The following is a 16,749-nucleotide window of genomic DNA, read 5'->3' as shown; positions in this document are numbered from 1 at the left end:
TCTCTCTTTTTGTCTATTCATTTCTCTCTCTCTCTCTCTCTCTCTCTCTCTCTCTCTCTCTCTCTCTCTCTCTCTCTCTCTCTCTCTCTCTCTCTCTCTCTCTCTCTTTCTATATATATGTATATATATATATATATATATATATATATATATATATATATATATATATATATATATATATATCACTAATGCGTATAAATATACACATATACACATACATACACATATACACATATATACACATATACACATACATACACATATATATACACATACATACACATATACACATACATACACATATACACATACATACACATATACACATACATAAACATATACACATACATAAACACACACACACACACACACACACACACACACACACACACACACACACACACACACACACACACACACACACACACACACACACACGCGCGCGCGCGCGCGCGCGCGCACATATATATATATATATATATATATGTATATATATATATATATATATATATATATATATATATATATATATACACTGCCTGTCTGCGCGTCTGCGGGTGAGCGGGTCATCAATGAAATAACATTTTACTCCCTTTGAACAACTCCGGAAATGAAGCAAAATAATCAACCTGAGGTTACTGGTCTCGCTCGTCGCGTCGCGCGAGGAACTGCCCTGACACGAAGGGCTTTAAGAACAGGGGCCATAAAACAGGATTTCCCTTGCCCTGACCCCGGTTTGCCAAGGGAACTTTTTTTTATATCTCTTAAAAAGCCGGTGTGGTCGCTGACGGGGGTCGTTCGTCTGTTGTATCAGGGTGGGGGGGGGGTGACCGCCTGGACCTGCGGGTTAAGGGCGAAGGGCCTTTCAGGGTGATGACGGCGGGGCGGGGGGAAGGGGGAAGGGGGGAGAGGGGGGCGAGGGGGGCACCAGACAGGGTGGAAGGCACTCAGGCACTCCGACTCGTCCTCCGATGTCGTCATGCGCTGATGTCCTCCCTCCCTGTGGTTGAATGCATGATTTCCCACCTTAGGGTTCATGTATCCCCCGGGGTGCTTGAGGGTCTCGAGGTTTAGCCACTTTAGCCACCCGTGTTGGCAGAATTGTGCATTGCACCGTTCTGCCAAATCAAGGTTAATCACGTTGATACTGATACCTGCTTTTTGGTAAATTGTTCTGCCATGTTTTGCCAAAATACTGTATGAGTAATGTATAAATAGATGCTCACAGATTCAAGAAGGTCAGTCTGTTGATGTTATCTACAATGCAGAATCATCTGTGGACTGAGGACGCACTGAGTTCCTACTAATCAATATAAATTCATTATTCCCTCTCCGCACTATTTAGGAGTGCTCGGGAACCTGTTTCAGCGGCCAGCGTACAGAGGACCTCGAGGGTTCGGGAGCCCTGCTTTAACACAATGCTGATTTCCCTCTTAACCCCCTGACCTTTCCCTCCCTCCCTCCCTCCCTCCCTCCCTCCCTCCCTCCTCACACTTATCTTCCCCCAGGCTTTATCTCACCCACGTTATCGGCCATTCCCTGACCTTATCGTTGCCCTCCGCAGTCATATACTACATCTGCGACGACTTCAAATTAGACTTCAACGCGATGTACTGCGCGGTGGGACTATGGAACAGCCTCTTCCTAGTGATCTACTCGCTGTTCGACGTCTCCCGGCTGATGCGCTGGTCCACGCGGTCCACCGAGGAGATCTTCGCCCTCTTCATCTCCATCGCCTTTTGCAACGATGCCTTCAACGACGTCAGAAAGAGTGAGGGGCCCTGGCGGCGTTGTTTACTTGTTTATTTTATGGTGGTTGTTTAGGGGGTTTATCGGGGTGCGGTCTTTTTTTGTATATGGGTTGGGTGAATCTTGTTTTTAGTCTGATATTGTTATTTTTTCCGCTTTTGGGTAATTACTATTTTTATCTGGTTCATTTGCTCTTTTTTGCTTCACATAAAGATTATCACCGTGCCTTTGTTCCAAAGAAAAATCCCAAAACCATGTAATGCAAATTAGTTTCAGACCCAAACGTGGCGAGCCGAGCAGCCCTTTAACCTTCCTCTCCGCCTCCTTCCACAGACTTCAAATCCAACTACTACAGTCCGGCATGTCAAGGAGGACTCAATAGCACCGACTCATTGAACCAAACCTCCAGCCTAAATGCGACAGCCTACAGCGTCCTCGGGAATCATTCTGACGCCTACACGCCCACGGTGTCTGGGCCTTACCACGACCCCAACGCCACCCTCACGCTGGTCGACGAAGTGTGCAAGCGTGAGAACTCCATCCTCTACCTTCTGCTCATGTTCGGTACACTGTGGCTCGGCGTCATGCTGTACAACTTCAACAAGACGTGAGTGCTTTTCTGCCAATCCAATTTCTAAAATGATTCTCGATTGCAATTCCCCGTCTATGCGTCTCGCGATTCGAAAAAGAAAGAAAGAAAAAAATCACATTAGCAACAGACTTAATTCCTACCTACCAACAAAAAAAAAATACACTTCATTCCCACCTCCCATTTTATTTTCCCCATTTCCCTTTTTTTGTGCTCCTCGCGAGACGACATAATTCCGCGCTTTATCCAACGCTGCCGCCGGCCTAAACAGACTCCCATAACGTATGTCCCTGTTCTCGCCAGACCATACCTGAACGCCAACAAGAGGGAGGCCCTAGCAGACTACGCGCTCCCGGTGGCCGTCATCGTCCTCTCCTTCATCGGGTCATACATCTTCAGGGACGTCGACCGTGAGTGCTTCTAAGGAGGACGAGGAGGGGGAAGGAGAAGGGAGATGAGGAGGATGGGATGGGGGGAGGAAGGGAGGGAGGAAGAGGATGGGGGAGGAGGAGGAGGAGGGAGGGAGGAAGGGGATGGGGGAGAAGGAGGGAGGAAGGGGATGGGGAAGAAGGAGGGGGTTAGGGGGAGGAGGGGATGGGGAAGGTGGGAAGGAGGAAGGGGTTAGGGGGCGGAGTGAGGGTGGAAGGGGATGGGGGAATAGGAGGAAGAGAAAGAGGGGGAAGAAGAGTGAGGAGGAGGGGAAGGAAGGGGTTAGGGGGAGGAGGAAAAGAGGAAGGGAATAGGGGAGGAGGAGGAGGAAGAAGAAATAGAAATGTATTAGAAAAGATAATGAAGATGATGGGAGAGACTGATAGGAGGGATAATAGGGAAGAAAAGAATAAAAAGGAATAGAGAGGTAATGGGGAAAAGTATAGTAGCAGTAGAGAAGGGAAAAGCCGGTTAGATAAGAAATGAGATAAGAGGAGGATAGGGAGTAGGGAGAGTGGGTAAAGGGGTGGGGAATAAGGAGGAGGAGAAGGAAGAAATGTTAGATGCAGAATAAGGAGGAGGAGAAAGGTGGAGGAATAGAAGGATTAAGGGGGAAGGAAGAAATGGTTAGATTGGGAATGAGGAAAAAAAAGGAATATTAGGTGGAAGGAAGAAAGGTTAGATGGGAAATGAGGAGAAGAGGAGGAGAAAGAATAGGAATAGGGAAAGGGAAGGATAGAGGGAACCAAGAAGAAATAGAGCTATGACTTGGAACAGAACTGAGAGTTGGACTAGACTTCACACTAGGATTCTACTAGTACTTTGTAAATAAAATAACCTACACCGACATACTAGCACTTTGTAAGAACTAAACCAAACACTTTCGATATGAAACAACTTTACAACAAAAAAAGACATAGAACTTGACTACATTCCACGCAACTTGACTGACATCGACATCTACAGCATCGTCTTTAGTGTATAGTTTGTATAATACATTTCAGAATAAGCAATAGTGACTATATATATTCATCACCTGAAGTGTAAATGGACCGAGACACGTGACTGAACTCCATGCTTACTTATAACTGAAGTACTCGACCAAACTACTACTAATTATATACGCAATGCTTTACAATACAAGATGCTTTTATTACGTTTTTTTTTCCTTCTTTACTTTGAAGAAGATAGAATTTTAGCTTTTTTTGTGTATTTCTTGGCAAATAATTTTTTGTACAGTTTTGTTTCATTTTTTGTTTACATTTTCTGAATGTAATCTTTCTGTTAAGTCTCCCTGCACCAATATATGTATATATGTAATTCCATTACATTGTTAGTGAAATAGTGAGTGATAGAGTGTGAGTGAGGATAGAGTGAATGAGTTAGTGATAGTGATAGAGTGAATGAGTTAGTGAGTGATAGAGCGAATGAGTTAGTGAGTGATAGAGCGAATGAGTGAGTGAGGGTGATAGAGCGAATGAGTGAGTGAGGGTGATAGAGCGAATGAGTGAGTGAGGGTGATAGAGCGAATGAGTGAGTGAGGGTGATAGAGCGAATGAGTGAGTGAGGGTGATAGAGCGAATGAGTGAGTGAGTGATAGAGCGAATGGGTGAGTGAGTGATAGAGCGAATGAGTGAGTGAGTGATAGAGCGAATGGGTGAGTGAGTGAATGAGGGAGAGAGAGAGAGAGAGAGAGAGAGAGAGTGAGTGAGTGAGTGAGTGAGTGAGTGAGTGAGTGAGTGAGTGAGTGAGTGAGTGAGTGAGTGAGTGAGTGAGTGAGTGAGTGAGTGAGTGAGAGAGAGTTGAAATGAAAATGCAAGTTCGCATGTTCATGAAAGAGACCCAACATCTTCCCTTTAGTTCCGCTTGTTACCGTTTTGTTCTTCACATCACCAAGTGTCCCAAAGCCACGCGTCCTTTTCTCATTTTTGTTCGTATTTTCCTTTTGTTTCAGTTAAGAATGAGAGTAAGTTCTGGCATTAGGCTTCACCCGTGGGCGCATGGGCGTGCTGTCCAGCCCACGACGGTTTCCACGCCAGTCTCCTACACCGCTGCTGTTTCCCTAGCGATCACGTGACCCTCGCCCACGCCACGCCCCCTTCACCTGCCCCTTCACCTGGCTCATCTCCGCCTTGCATGTTTCTCCCGCGGTTCACCTGAGTTGTGGGAGAGTGGGCGGGGCTCGGCGAGGGACTAGGCGGGGTGTGGGCGTGGCGTGGGCGGAGCCATGTTATGCTACGTAATGCAGACTAGACATTAACACTTCCATGAGGCGCTGAGTGGACAACATGGCCGCCCATGGAACTTGTCGTCGCTTCTGTTTTTGTTTTTAGTTTTTTTCACTTTTTAGTTTAATTTTAGTTTATCAGTTTTTCGTTTGTTTGATATGTTCTTTTGATTAATTTAGTTCAGTTTCATGACTTTGTTTGTAGTGATACGACAAGAGCTAAGAAAGTAGTGCATGTCGCAAAATTATTGATATAACTAGCAATCACCTGATAGCATATCCATGATTCCCAAACTGTTTTTTTCTTCCCTACAAGCTGCCATAATAACCACCTGTACTTTCGAGTCCCACTTGAAAAAAAAGCTGTAACCACTTCTACCTTCGAGTCCCACTTAAAAAAAAAAAAAGACCCCCCTCAATTTATTTATTTTTTTTAACCCTACCCCCCCCTAAAAAAACATAATAATAATAACAACAAATCGAGAAAGGGATAAAAAAAACCTAACCGCCTTTCTCGCGCTCTCCAGTGGAACATTTCCGCTACGACGACTCCTACGACGTGTTCAAGTTGGCGCCGCTCTACAGCCTGCCCGTCCCCGCCGTGTTCGCGTGCATGGGCCTCGGCTTCTCGCTCTCCATGCTGTTCTTCATGGACCAGAACATCGGCTCGGCCATGGTCAACAATCCGTGCAATAAGTGAGTCTGGGGATGGTCACGTTTGCCTGGTTGGGATTTTGTTTTATTCTCTGGTGTGTGTGTGTGTGTGTGTGTGTTTGTGTGAGTGTGTGTGTGTGTGTGTGTGTTTGTTTGTTTGTTTGTTTGTGTTTGCGTGTGTGTGTCTGTGTGTGTGTGAGTGAGTGAGTGAAAGAGAGAGACAGAGAGAGAGAGAGAGAGAATATAAATGTGATTGTCTCCCCTACTTTCGTCTCCCTCGCCCATACCCCTCCCACGGTCTAACCCCTCCTCGCCCTCCCTCCCTCCCCCCAGGCTGAGGAAGGGCCCGGCGTACCACCTGGACCTCCTGGTGGTGGCGCTGATGAACGGGTTCCTGTCCATCTTCGGGTTGCCGTGGATGCACGCGTGTCTGCCGCACTCGCCGCTGCACGTCCGCTCGCTCGCCGACGTGGAGGAGCGGGTCGAGCAGGGACACGTCTACGAGATGTGAGCAGCGAGCGTCTCTTTTCTCGTTTTTCCTTTTTTTTCTTGCTTTCTTGGTCGGTTTGTTACTTGTTTCTTTGTTTTCTTTCCTTCTTGATTGCTTCCTTATTTTTTCTTTCTTTCTCGCTTTCTTCCTTATTTTCTTTCTTTTTCGCTTTCTTCCTTATTTTCTTTCTTTCTCGCATTCTTCCGTATTTTCTTTCTTGCTTGCTTTTGTTATTGTTTTTTTGGCTTTTTTTCTTCTTTTTTTTTTGTCAATTTATTTCCTTTTTTCTTTCTTCCTTCTTTCCTCCCTTCCTTGATTTTCTCGTTCTCTCGTTCTTAATCTTTCATCTTCCTCTCTTCCTACTTTCCTTCTTTCCCCATTTCCCTGTTTCCTTCTCTTGTTCTTAATCTTTCTTCTCTCTTCCTAATTTATCGTTCTTTTTCTCACTCACTCCTCTCGGTTTTGCTTTCGTAATATCCTTCGCAACGGTTCTTCCTCTTTCTCTTCCCTTCCATCTTTCTATTTATCAGTGTCGTTCGCTCATCCTTTCTTTCTCCCTTTCCTCCATTTATCCCTCTCTTCCCCCATACTTCATTTTGTTCTTGATGTTTATCTGTTCGCTTTTCCATTCACGATCCTTCCCCGCATCACGTCGAAGGGAAACGAACATAATGTAAATAAAACTCTTGGCGGATATTGAGAAACTTTTCCCGCCCAATCGGCTCTACCAATCTAAAGTATCATTACCGGGGAATCCCCCCCACAAACAAACCTGGAGATAACGGTACCAATATCTCTTCAGACTAAAAGAATTATCTCCCCACAAACCGAACGGGAGATAAAGGAACCAATATCTCTAAGAGAATTATCTCCCCAACAGCATCGTCAAGGTCCGAGAGACGCGACTCACGGGCCTCTTCTCCAACATCCTGATCGGCCTGTCCATTTTCCTCCTCCCGTATCCCCTCGCCTACATCCCCACGGCGGTGCTGGACGGCCTCTTCCTCTACATGGCCGTCACGGCACTCAACGGGAACCAGATGTTTGAGAGGATCACTCTGCTCTTCATGGAACAGGTGAGGGGCGCTGGTGGGGCCTTTTTGCGAGGGGGAAGAAGGGCCTCTGGCACTGATGTAGGCTGATGGTGCCAGTGTCTGTGGTGTTGATGCTTCATTCGTTAAAGTGATTCTGTTATCGGGTATTTCACTTTGTGTGAATTGCGTTTCAGGACAAGACTTTGTTGTTCAGTCATTAAGAACAAATTACATGCAATACGTATTTGCATAAGGTAGATGATTACTGATTTGCTATCCGTAAATGACTTTGACTTTAACCTGACAATATGTTGATAAGTAATTAGATAACAGTAAATTACTTGACTATTTAATCAGTAGAAGTAATTCTAGTTAGTTTCGCACCATGTCTGTTTCCATGACATGACTTTGACAAAACCTAAGAAAAATAAATCTGGATTGCTTACTTCCATTAAGATATCCTCTGACTCTTCAGCGCTCACCATGAGTCTGTATCCGAGGCAGTCTCAAAAGCGCTTCAGAATACCCGAAGCCAAACCTCTCACTTCCCCCAGAACGCTTACCCTCAACCCAGTCCTTCCTTCCCCACTTCCCAACACGACGACGTAGACCTCCAACAGACCTTCCCTCACCCCAGCCAAGCCCCCGACCGCTACTTTTCCGCCCGCCTCACGCCCCTCTTCTCCTCAGGCCGCGTATCCCCCCAACCACTACATCCGGCGAGTTCCGCAGCGGAAGATCCACAAGTTCACACTCCTGCAGGTGATCCAGCTCCTCGTCATGTGCTCCTTAGGCTTCGCTCCGTGGCCGTACATGAAGATGATGTTCCCCGTGGCGCTGCTGCTTCTCATGCCCATCAGGTGAGGCGGGGAGGGCCTTTTGATGTTTGTTTTTAGATCAGTTCATAGTCTCATCAAAATCACGGATGATGTGGGCGTTTGCCGGAGATCGTGACCTCGCGGTCTCTGTGATTTTGTTTTATCGGTGCATATGAAAGTGGGTCATCTGAATTTGGTGACGGGGGCGTGCCTCCTATTCTCCTGAAAATAATCACAGAAGCTTGGTAATGTAGGCGCTGTATAAAGTTATAAGTATAAATGCTTCAGACACTATTATTTAGTATTAGCACCTTGTTACCAGTATTTACCAAGGACGTCAACAGGTGTTTAAGAGTATTCAGTTGCACATTTAATCAGTCTAACCCCAGCCGTTGGTTCCAGGCACCGTCTGGTCCCCATGGTCATCGAGGACAAGTACTTGGCCGCCCTGGACGGGGAGCACCAGTAGCCGTGCCGAGCGACTCTCGCCTCCTCGCGCCCCAACATCTCCGGTTCTTGCAACTTCGCCGGCGAGGAATCTAATCCAAACGTGAAGGCGTCTAAAAGCTATATGACGTGTTCTCCAGATACAATCATTACGTGGTTAGCGGACATAGTAGTCTTTGGGTGTAGCTCACTAGTGCATAATACAGTTTGTACGCAATGCATAGCCTGTTTCCGTAGATACTAAGTTTTATGAAGACTTTTATGTGGTGTGACTGGTGGACAAGAGAAGCCTACGCTGAGGCGCGGGCGTAATAAATATGCAAAACTGACACATGAGCCACTCGACGCACGCGAGGCCACCCACGCTGTCCGCAAGACCGGATGCAATCTACCTTTCTCACCTGGGCATGGCGGGTGACCTTGTGCTATTGCAGAGTGGATTATTCATGTAAATAATATGGATAAACTCTTCTTGAGACTTACAAGTGTACTAGTAATGCGCACAAACATGTTACGGCCTCACTTCGGGTCGCTGCCGCTGTGTGAGGGGGACTCACACTCCCGCCTGCGGCCCACTGCGTGCGAGGCTTGTTATGCTGGGTAGCAGTAGGGGTTGGGCTTCAGACGTGTGCGCAGCGCCCGAACGTGTCGCTGTTGAAGCCAGGGGCCCCATCAACCCGGGAATATCGAAGCCTTTGGGCCCACCACCCGGCACTGTTAAAGCTTAAGGTTCCATATCCCGGGACTGGTGAAGCCATGGGCACCCCATTAACCCAGCACCATTGAAGTAAAGGGCTTCACCATTCTAGGAATGTTGAAGCTGGGATCCACCACCTGGGACTGTTGAAGCCAGGAGCCTCTCGAGACTCGCTGGTCTGTGCGCCCTCTGACCACTTCTTCCTACCTCCCTACCTCCCTCCCTCCCCTCCCTCCCTGCCCACACTCACACCATAACCCCGGCACCCCTACCCAGTGACACTCCTTCGCCAGTTTCTCCTGACACCCGATGCCCTCCCTGAGTGCCAAAGCGGCCCCCCCTCCCCCCGGAGTAGGCAGCCTCCCTGCTTGCTCTCTGTACAGTACTAGCTAAGATGATCACGGGCTCCTGCAGGATGCTCGCGTAAAGTCTAGATCCCATGGATCCTGCTAAATGTGTTGAGCCTCGACTATGACATGGCTATGACGCAACTGTGAGAAGTTATGCCATACCTGTGATGTAGCCCCGGCACACAGTGGGGGGCGCCCCCACCCTCTTCCATCTGCTCAATACTTCTAGCCCTTTCTTCGGTTCTGTTATGCCCTCACCCTCGTCCTCACTTGTTTTATTGGTTTCATTGTCCCGTTTTTCGATTTGGGTTTAATCGTTTCCCTTTTTTGGATTATGTCATGTTCCCGCTCTCCCTTCACTCGTCTTGGGTACGTCTCGCTTCGAGTGATGTGTCCTGTCATCCCAGTGTTACCACATTACATGATACCTTCCTCACATGCTACATTTTGCACATATTACATCACCAGTACACGTAAATCCTGCACACTACATGCAACCCCTACTTATGCTGTACGCCACACTGTTCTCCCATACAAACTCTCTTCCTTGACACCCTCCCAGAAACCAGTGCTAACCATGCATATAAGAACATTCAACATAGCTCTGCACATCTTCACACTCCTTTTGTTCCTCCTGACAGATCACATAACTCTTCTACATTTTCCTTCATTTACAGAAACCTTTCTGTATATCAAGAACATGCACTTAGTTCCCACTTTTTCTTCTGTTGAACACTGTTCCTTTTTTTCGTACTACAGGATGACTGTACATGTCTTTCAAGTGTCTCTTTTAGCCTTTGTTCGTTACTGTCACCGATATCCTGTGTTATCTTTGTCTTCATTTTCTCACTTAACGTGGTTTGATTTTCATTTTCTTGCTTTCCTTCTGGCTTTACTCTTTCTTATTTCTCCTCATGTAGAGGTTAGATCCTTCTTGAAATTTGCACATCTTGTGTAAATCTTAGGTTGGGACAGCAGTCGCCAACTAGTTTTATTTTCCTCAAAGGAAAATCGTTCTTTGAGTGTTTTAGTAGTTTAGTTTTAATGGTGGTAAAGTGTAATCTTATATTCGCACTTTTTTGTGCATTATATATCACGTACTTGAGTTAACATTATTACATATAGTCCAGGAATACTAATTAGATCTAACGTACTTTTTAAGTTGAATTAGGCTTATTTTCTTGTTACACTGTTAACATGCTCCATTTCCCTGCTTTGAATGTGTCGTCACCAATGCACTGTCTTTGATAGCTTAGAATTGGAATACAACCTGATATTCTTGACAGCACAGTGTACACCAGCATTAAATAATGCCTCTTAGCCATATATAGCTCTATTACACGCCTAGCGGATCAGATCCGCAGAGCAGTTCAACAACCACACGTATTTACAAGCTACACTGCAGGTATGCAAGACCATTACATACCACGTGTACAGTTAGTGGAACACAACATTTCAGTTTTGTTTTGTTTTTTTCTCACATGAAAGTTCTGACACGTCTTGTCACACACTTAAAGAAAACTGATGACATGTTTCTACACAGCAATACCACACTCAGCACTGCCTCACAGCGAGTTACTGCACTGCACTGTCTCGCCATACTAGACAGTGCATCACTGCACCACAAGGCATCACCTCACCACACAGTCTACACTGCTTCACTGCACCACACTGCCTCAACACACCACACGTGCATGTTACCTATAACATGCTTTCCCTCTGACATGCATATGTGACACTCTCACCTCGTCTTCTCTCCCCCTTCCCTTTGCCCTTCCCCCTACCTCTTCCTCCGTCGTGACACCTGTATCCTTCCGTGCCCTATTCTTTCATTCTCGCCCATTATCATAATGGTCCTCCCCTCTTCCTTGCGTTCCCCTCTGCCATGAGACAGTGTGTAGGCCTGGTACCTCTCTTTCCACCCGTGTCGACCAAGCAGCGGGTGGGCAGCAAGGGCCCCACGGTCATACATCTAGACGCACCCCCATATACGCACACGTGAGAACACAGTGGGTATGTGTGAACTCCAGCTGGGCCTACGGGCTGGCCTCATGGGTGACCCGTGTACACTTAGGGTTGTGGCTTGTGAAGCCTCGTGTAAGTACGGCCGAGATAAAGCAATCAACCCCGACTAGTTTGCATATGCCAAGCTACATTTATATTGGATGAAAGACCGCCTGGAGTGTCCCACGCTCGCCATGAGTTACTGCAGCTGGTTCCATGTAGCTTGACATATTCCAGCCTCTAACATTACGCTGCTGATCCCACTCAGGGGGTTTTCAGCAAATAAAAATGTATTTTTGCATAGGTAAAAGTGTGTAAAGTTGAGGAGCGAGACTGGGCTGGTGTCGCGCGGGGAAGGTGCGAGCGTGAGGCCGTACGCTGTAGGCTGTAGTTGCGGCAGTGCCTGCCATGCCCTGCTGTGCCCTGCTGTGCCCCACCTTCCCCGCCCGCCACTGTAGCGTTGTTACTGGTGGCTTCATGGCCCCGTCATGACCTGGCATGGCTATGTTATGGCTCTTCATGACTTGTCATAACTCAGCCATGGCCTTGCTGTGGTGTTATGACTTTCATGGCCTGACATAGCCAATCATGACATTTCATGGACTTGTCATGACCTGTTATGGTACTGTCATGGCCTATCTTGACATTTCATGATAATGTCATGGACCTGTCATGACCCGTCATGGCCCCGACAATAATGTCAATAACTGTGTGTACAAACCCAGTCTGCATAACTCCAGAGTTTAGTTTCATAGCCAGTGTTGAAATATATCATAGTTAATATTATCATAGAGCATTATACAGTATATTTGATAAATAGGCTCTAGTTTTGTGATTATACAGTTTTTCTTTGAGCAGACCTAAAATGTGTATGATTTTTGTTGCTAAGTTAATACCGACTGAGTAAATGGCAGCCTAAGAACCGTGTGAAGGAGATGATGTTTGTAAACATTGTTATTTTTTACCTGCTATTGGTTATGCAGCCGCCTGTTATTATATTCACCACCCGTGTAGCCACTCTGAACCAAGACTCTTTATAATCACATTACTATCTTGGTCGCTCGCAAAGGCACGACCGGCCTGGTGTGAGCCCAGTGACCCCGTGCACGGAACACGCCAACAAAGGGAGATCGCGGGCGTCTGCGGTCTCAGTGCCATGTACGTATAACAGTTAATAGATAAAAGAAGAAATTGTGTCTTGTTGGTTATCATAACACATTAGAGAGAGAGATAAGTTGCACACATACACACTCCTTCACTGGCTGGCAGATCACCTGCAGCTTGAGAACGAAGGGCTGTAAATGTTCTGCTGACGGTACAGTCCTCGCGATCGTCTTTCGTCGCAAAGATGATTAATTACAGTGTATTCCAGAGAAGAAAACACGTTCCATTCACGCCATTAGATGAACTTGGTGATTAACTTTGATCTGAATTCAATTCCCGAGGCAGCGATTGCGCCGGAATACCTGCCGAGGACTCTACTGTCTCACAGCCCCAAATGGCACTGGACAAGTGGTTCCCGTGCGTGCGAGCGACCATTCTGTATCTTCACTTTTTCTAACACGTAGACTAGTCAGGCAGGCTCCTGAACTAACTACCAACTCGACCCAGCCCTCCATCACTGGCCTGTGCCCCGGGTATCCCGCGCCGTCCCGTGCCCCCTTGTTCGTCCACACGATGTCCGTCGCTGCGACCTGGCGTGATCGCCGCACCGCGGAGATGAAGTTAAACAGTGTGAACATGTGCTACGGTTGTGAACAATGAAAGGCTGACCTTGCAAAGGCATGTGCACATGAAACGAGGGAAGGGCATCGTGGGCCGGGAGCCGGGACCTTGTGCGGACGGGACGGCGAGGACCGGGGCCTTGGGGCGCCGGCCAATTTTCTTGCTGTCCTGACCGTGTCCTAATTGTACAACGCTGATGTTAATGTCGTCACAAAAACTTTATGAAAAATAATCTAGTGATGGCATTAACCAGTGTTCATAAAAAAACACGCAAGTCTAATTGCTTGGTCCGTGGTTCGACTGAAGGAGCAAGTTCAGCGCGGAATCCAACCACGCCGTCTGTGAGCGGGTACACGTCAAGCCCCGGGTGACTCTCAGGACCAGCAAGGCCGACTTACGCAGCAGAGGAAGCAGCGGAGCAGAGGACAACACACTTTTAGAATGTGGTCAAGGCTGCGGCAACTTTTTTCTCGCCTACGTTTTCTCCTTGTCTATATTGTTACTAACAGGTCAGTGCTCCCGCCACGCTCACGCCGACAGACACTCACACACACCCGGTCACTCTGCAACTCCATAGTCTAGACGTTGTCAGTTACTGCTGTGGGTGCAGGACTATTCACCCATGCCCTTGTGTCTGCGTGTGGGCGTGCCAGGACGATGGTTGTTGTGGTGTGGGACAGAACTGCTCAGCGACGCCCCTGACAGCGTCTCCTTCCTGCGCCGCTGATGTTGACGAGATCTTAACAGCTCTTAACCTCCTCCTCCACAGTTCGCATCTCTGTTGATAGATCTGTAATACAGTATTATTCTATGAGAGTCTGCATATGAATAGCATAAGTCCTCCTCTGTGACAAGATTCATATAAATCAAATAATTATCAAATATAATCAAAACTTAACTTTCTACTTACCGTTACATTTGAATTGTTGAGAGATATTTACTATGCATTGTTCTAATAGGTAGAGTGAATTTTATCCTCCCTGTTCTCAGCATTCCTAAAGTAATAAGAGTAACTGTGTAAGTGTGGTTTAGAAACTTGAATTGCTGCAATGATTTATCATTAGCTAAACCCTCTATGTCTGTTATCCCTGCCATAAGCACAGTGTTTATAATGGTGTAAATGATAATCAGATTTCAATCAAATCACAGTATTTTATACTACATATTATTTACCATTAAGACAAATCATTAAATGTAAGTATTCCCCCTTGCATGTAATAAAAGTGCACTTCAAGTAAATCAAAAATGCAGGTTGGTCACTTAAATTCAAAACCTAGTGAAAAGGATAAATAATAATCCATATTCTAAAGAATATAGCTCAAAAATGTTAGTGACGTAATCATACAGGACACCCCTTGATGCCGCAGTGAGAGGTTGCGTCATCGGCCTCACCAACAACAACTGTGTGAGACAAGCTGGAACATATGGTCGTGCGGCAGGACGGAGATCTGCTTCTCGTTTGTAGCAGTCCTGAACCACCCCGCATTATTATACATGAATATTGTTATCAAAATATATTGTTCTTATGTACAAAGTGTGAAATAAAAGTTTTACACGAACGGAGTCTTTTCTATGCCGACAGGGGAGTGAAAAGCTTGTAATGTAAAACCAATTTGAAGCAGCTTGTTACAATATCAAATACTAAAATTCGTTTATGGCTATTCCCATTCTCACTGACCAGTGAGAATTGTCCTCAAATACTTGAGAAATTAATATTACTGATTCTGGAAATATACAAAAGAGAAGACCAAAGTCCCACAGAAAACGGGTGGTGCTAAAGACGTGGGTGTTCGCAAGCAAGAACGGACAGGTAAGGGACGACGTAATCAACGCAAAGACACAGGTACGTAACAGATTTTCAAACCTTACGGCATCGGAAAAAAATACCGAAGCACGTTTTAATTTCCAAAAGATACCGTAAGGCTCTTCACTATAATCAAGGGATCTATTACGACATCCAGTGTATACTTGATTTATTAATAACATTTAGTAACTCGGTTCTTTCTCTGCAGCCAAGTACCTGTACACAAGGCGCTTTCTTGTATTTAGTAATGTCTTCCCTGAAACCTCCTGAACACAGTACGGCATTGGAAACAAGACAGCACATTCGAGTAAACATTAAAGTTCATTTGACTATCGTAGTCTTGTGGACAGAGATGTAGAATTTCTCCTTGGCTGCTACGGTTAAGATAAAGGACACAGAGGGTAAGACTCGCGGTAGCCCAAATACCTGGAAAACAAACAGAATTAATGAAGTGGGAAGTATGAAATGAGAGAAAATGTTTAGGGTAAGATGTCACTACAATTAACCTTGGATCTGTGTATTTCGACCTCAACATCGCGAGCCATTTTGAACATCGTTTGCACACTAGTCAGTGATGTTTATACAGTTCCCCATTCGGTATACAAGTTGTTCTTTACACTTACTGTATACCTTAGTCATTTGATTATTTATTTCATGTTATTATTTTGGTTTGTTATTGTTGTTATTGTTTTTGCTGTTAGCAACATTTTAATAATAGTCATTTTGGTGATAATTATTATTATTGTTGTTAAATCTATCATTTGTATCATTTTCATTATTATCTTTATCGACATTAATATCATTATTGTTTTTCTTGTTATTGTTATTATCGGTACCATTATCATTATCATTATCAATATAATTATCTTGTCCTGTTATGTTATTGTTGCATTTTATTATTCTGTTTAATCTTTATTTTATTTTATTACTTTATCAATTGATTAATCAAGTTTATTATTTCATTATTATTAGTATTATTATCACTGCCATTAGCGTTAACGTTAGCAATGCCATTGTCTTTGATATGGCCATTATTATTGTAATTATTATAATTATTCTTATTGTTATTACTTATGTTGAAATCAATAATTGTTATTATCATTATTATTATTATTGTTTGTTGTATATTTTTTCTTATATTTCTATTTCAACAATTTTTTTATTATTTTAAACTTGATATAATTGGTAATTCATCATAGCCATCGTCATCATTATCATCACCATCATATCGTCCTCATCGCCGTCATCATCATAATCATCAATATCAAACATCAGTCATCAATCATCAATCAGTCATCAGTATTGCCATCAGCATTGTCATCATTAGCATGAATATCAGAATTGTCTTTATCATGAACATCAGCATCGGCATCGTCATCATCATCAACTACGTCATCAACAGTCATCGTCATCATCAACATTATGCTCATCAACATTGTCATCATCAACAATCGGCATCAACATTGTCATAATTAACATCATGGTTATCAACATTGTCATCTTCATCGTCGTCGTCGTCATTTATATTATCTTATCTAATTGCATTTCATTGCATTTCATTTATATTATCTTATTTCGTTTTATTTTCAGGGTTTTTATTATCATATTTTTTATTGTTTTATTTTGTTTTATCCCTTAATCATCTTTGTGCATTCTATATTTATCTATTCTTCTATTTTACATTCTCCTTCTTGTTTCATTTGAACACATTATTTTATTATCTAATTCCATT

The 16,749-nt window shown here is 44.7% G+C and overlaps 1 protein-coding gene across 1 annotated transcript in view; it reads left to right on the top strand.

Moving 5' to 3' along the window:
- LOC113813928 (solute carrier family 4 member 11) overlaps positions 1-14,772 on the top strand; it is a gene marked incomplete in the record, with an annotated part of 680,863 nt that extends 666,091 nt beyond the window's left edge. Inside the window, 8 exon segments of the mRNA XM_070130678.1 lie at positions 1,565-1,771; positions 2,083-2,356; positions 2,642-2,748; positions 5,522-5,690; positions 5,982-6,155; positions 7,019-7,214; positions 7,863-8,032; positions 8,393-14,772. Of these exon segments, the coding sequence (XP_069986779.1) occupies positions 1,565-1,771; positions 2,083-2,356; positions 2,642-2,748; positions 5,522-5,690; positions 5,982-6,155; positions 7,019-7,214; positions 7,863-8,032; positions 8,393-8,459 (1,364 nt within the window).
- Positions 14,773-16,749: the final 1,977 nt, after the last annotated feature.

Source organism: Penaeus vannamei, chromosome 15 (assembly GCF_042767895.1).
Source record: "Penaeus vannamei isolate JL-2024 chromosome 15, ASM4276789v1, whole genome shotgun sequence".
In the NCBI taxonomy this organism is placed as follows: Eukaryota; Metazoa; Arthropoda; class Malacostraca; order Decapoda; family Penaeidae; genus Penaeus; species Penaeus vannamei.
The sequence above is the reverse complement of the archived record's forward strand: the minus strand, read 5'-3'. Positions and strand labels throughout refer to the sequence as shown.